Source organism: Poecilia latipinna, unplaced genomic scaffold, assembly GCF_001443285.1.
Source record: "Poecilia latipinna isolate Pla-1442-1.1 unplaced genomic scaffold, P_latipinna-1.0 Scaffold475, whole genome shotgun sequence".
Lineage (NCBI taxonomy): Eukaryota > Metazoa > Chordata > Actinopteri > Cyprinodontiformes > Poeciliidae > Poecilia > Poecilia latipinna.
Genome location: NW_015113091.1, coordinates 253,927 through 257,324, shown reverse-complemented (window position 1 = coordinate 257,324; position 3,398 = coordinate 253,927). Strand labels below are relative to the sequence as shown.

Below are 3,398 nucleotides of genomic sequence, written 5' to 3'. Positions count from 1 at the left end.
TAGGTGTGTGTATATATATATACATATATATATATATATTGTTTTGTTTTTTTCAGCCGACGAGTCCTAAATCCGTTGTGAGATTCATCCGTGCTGCAGTGAATCCGTCTCTCTTTATAGATTTCTCCCTCTTCTTCCTCACATCGTGTCTTTAGGAAACTTTCAAAACAAAAACGGAAGATTTAGGATGTATCTTACTTTTGACAGAGTGAAAGAATTTAGTCTTTACCACCTGTGTAAACTTTGCCGGTGAATGTTATAACACATAATATAAGTTTTATAATATGTGTTTCATTTCTAATATAGGCCCTTGTGTCAGATAATCTAAGCCAATGTTAGAAAATAATTATTTTTTTAGATTTACAGAATCTCAGTTAGCCTTCATAGCGGGGCTGAACCCATATCACACCAAGCACTGTAGCTAATATTAGCTGGTATCTCGCCGGTGGACATGAATACAGTAAAGTAATATTCTAATCACTATATATACACAATAATATGTCCATCTTACGTGTGAAATGTTGTCTGTGGAGCCCTCACATCAATAATACATAGATCCGAACAACAATATCCCATAGTGCTGAGGCATCTTCTGCTGTTTTGATTGAGCAAAGTAGGAGGGATGACCGCTCCAAGATGGCCGCCGTATTTCCTGCGCCGGAGCGGCCAATGCGGAGGCTACTCTTATGGGTGTGCTGCTTTAATATTAACTTTGCTAAATACTGTCTTGGTGCAGAGCTTTAGCGTTAGCTTCTGCTAAATACTTGGGTGATGTAATGATTTAGCATTAGCTTTGCCACATTCTATGTTGACGTAACGTTTAGCATATGTGGAACAAATGTTTGTGATTAGTGCTTTGGGGTTAGCGCTGCTAGCTTCTTAGTGAGGAATGCAGCCAGGGAGCTTCTGATTAGCAGGGAAAACTCATTCCTCCCCAGCTCTGCCTCCTTGTTCCTCAGTTGTTCCCCCCAGCAGGGCGTTTCCGTCCTTCAGCGCCGCCCTAGTGGCCATCTGGCTGTGAAGGGTCCAGGAGGCCTTCCAGGTGTTCCTGGGTTTAGGCCACATGGCCCAGTGAGGTCAGCCTGCTGGCGGGAGGCTCTTACTGCGGAGTCCGGACCCGTTCAGAACCTCACCTGGGTCTCATTACGGAGGCTGTAGGGGAAAGGCGCTCTCAGGCCAGAATCCCCGTGTTCCCGACAGATTCCCAGGTTTTATCATCAGGCAGTAAACGTGGCTCCCTCAGCAGCTTCTCGGCTAGGCGCTCCGATCGGACCGACTTGGAAACTCTGACGTCCTCCAGAACCGTCTGGGTCCAGTGGAGCGGAAAACCTCCCAGTCAGGATCATGTCTGGGGTTCTGCTGAGTGATGTAATGTCGTCATGAGTTTCCACTGAGTGATGAAACAAGAACCATCCAGAACATTCCTCACCGGACCCGGTCCATTGGTTCTGGTTCTCCTGTTTACATCAGAACTGGTTCTGAATGAAGTTTCATGGAGTCCACAGAACCTGGCATAAGTATTCACACCCTTTGGTCCGAACTTCCTGTCACAGAATTCTGCTTCCCAGCAAATTTTGTCCAACCGTTCAACCGATTCATTTTGGTTCCATTGAATCCGTTTTGGTTCCATTGGATCCATTTTCACTGGATCCGTTTTGGTTCCATTCTTGGAGTTTGGATCTTTTCTTGCCGTCTGTTTTCAGTGTTCAGGAAGCAGCAGAAGTTTTGCAACAATAGAAACCCAGAAACCTTGACGTTGATCCGGTTCTGTCTGGTTTTTATGGCTCCACTGTCCACTCTGTGACATCATTCTTTCCATTTTAAAGATATTTTCATCTGCCAGTAGATCTAACTGGTTCCTTTGTTTTGAAGAGACGATGGATTTTAAAAATGTTCTTGGCCACTGAGGAACTGGAAGACTGTAACTTTAAGCTTGAAAACATCTGGGATGTGGGGACAGAGTTTCACCAAGCGAACAAAATCAGATCTAGAACAAACATTTCTTTGAAAAGTGAACATAATCCTGAGGCCTAATGTTGATTAACTTTAGTAAAAATCAACATGTTGATTTCAGAGGCCGGGCCCGCTAAGAACCTGGTCACCAGCGACGTCAGCGCCTCCAGCTTCAGGGCGACCTGGACAGCGGCGCCCGGAAACGTCCAGGCCTACAAGGTCCGCTGGAAGTCCCTGTTCTCTGGGGAGCAGGGGGACAAAACCGTCCCAGGGGACCAGACATCCACTGTCCTGGACGGTCTGAGTCCAGAGACCCGCTACCAAGTGTCTGTTATCGCCGCCTACGACCAGAAAGACAGCGAGCCGCTGACCGGGCTGGAGACCACCGACGGTAAGAGGCTATCTATAAGCTAAAGGTTTAGCTGGCTCAATATATAGTTAGATGTCTAGCATGCTAAATACTTAGCTTCAAGCTAAATATTACATTAACAAACTAAATATTTAGCTTCAGGCTAAGCATTCAGCCTGAAGCTAAATATTTAGTCTCAAGCTAAATGAACCAGAAAAAGGAACAACAAACATTAAGCTAGCTGCACCGAGGCTATACCAGAGACAAAAAGACAGATTTTTATTTTCTAAAGCTACGGTGAGTCAGGACACACAATCTGGACGAACAAAAGTAAAAAGAGAATTATGACTACGATTATTTAATGTTGTAATTGTCATGAGTTGTAGTTAAGATGCTCCTTTATAAGGTGTCATTTGTAAAGTTAAACTGTCAAGAATTAACAGCAGTAATTTTCGTTATTTAGCCTATTATAAAAGATAAGACTGGGGATTAATTTTAGTCATATATTTACAATGTCATTCATTATTTTACAAATGTCACACCTTCAAGCTAAATATTTAGTTAGCAAGCTAAATATTTAACTCCAAAGGTTAGTTTCAAACAAATGTTTATCTCTGAGTTCATTATTTAGTTATTAAAGTAACTATGTAGTTTGAAGTTACATTAAATTTCCAGGTTGAAAGCTAAATTTTTACTTTGAAGATGGACGTTTATCAAGCTAAATATTTATCCATGGGCAATTAGCTTTGAGCTAAGTATTTAGCATAGAGGAAAGTACAGTTAGCGCTGTAATGTAGCGCTACGCAGAGCTAACGCAGTGAAACAAGTTTGATTAGAACATCAAGTGTCGCTCCAGCATAAAATTAGCATAAATAATTGTTGTGTCTTTTCTTTCTGAGAGCGGCTAATTCTCCATCTTTACCCCGCTGCTAAGCTAACCAGCTAAACATGACAGCTGTCAGAAAACCTGGAGCTGCTGCTGCGTTTCCACGGCTCTGCCTGGTGAAAACGTGTAGCTAGCAGGCTTGGTGCTAACGACACGCATTCATATCAATCTGTAGTTGATACAGATTGATATCTGTATCAACTACAGATT

The 3,398-nt window shown here is 42.8% G+C and overlaps 1 protein-coding gene across 1 annotated transcript in view; it reads left to right on the top strand.

Moving 5' to 3' along the window:
* col12a1b (collagen, type XII, alpha 1b) overlaps nucleotides 1–3,398 on the top strand; it is a 144,018-nt gene that overhangs the window by 35,986 nt on the left and 104,634 nt on the right. The window contains exon 12 of the mRNA XM_015039518.1: nucleotides 2,075–2,344. Within this exon, the coding sequence (XP_014895004.1) occupies nucleotides 2,075–2,344 (270 nt within the window). The remainder of the gene's footprint in view (nucleotides 1–2,074; nucleotides 2,345–3,398) is intronic.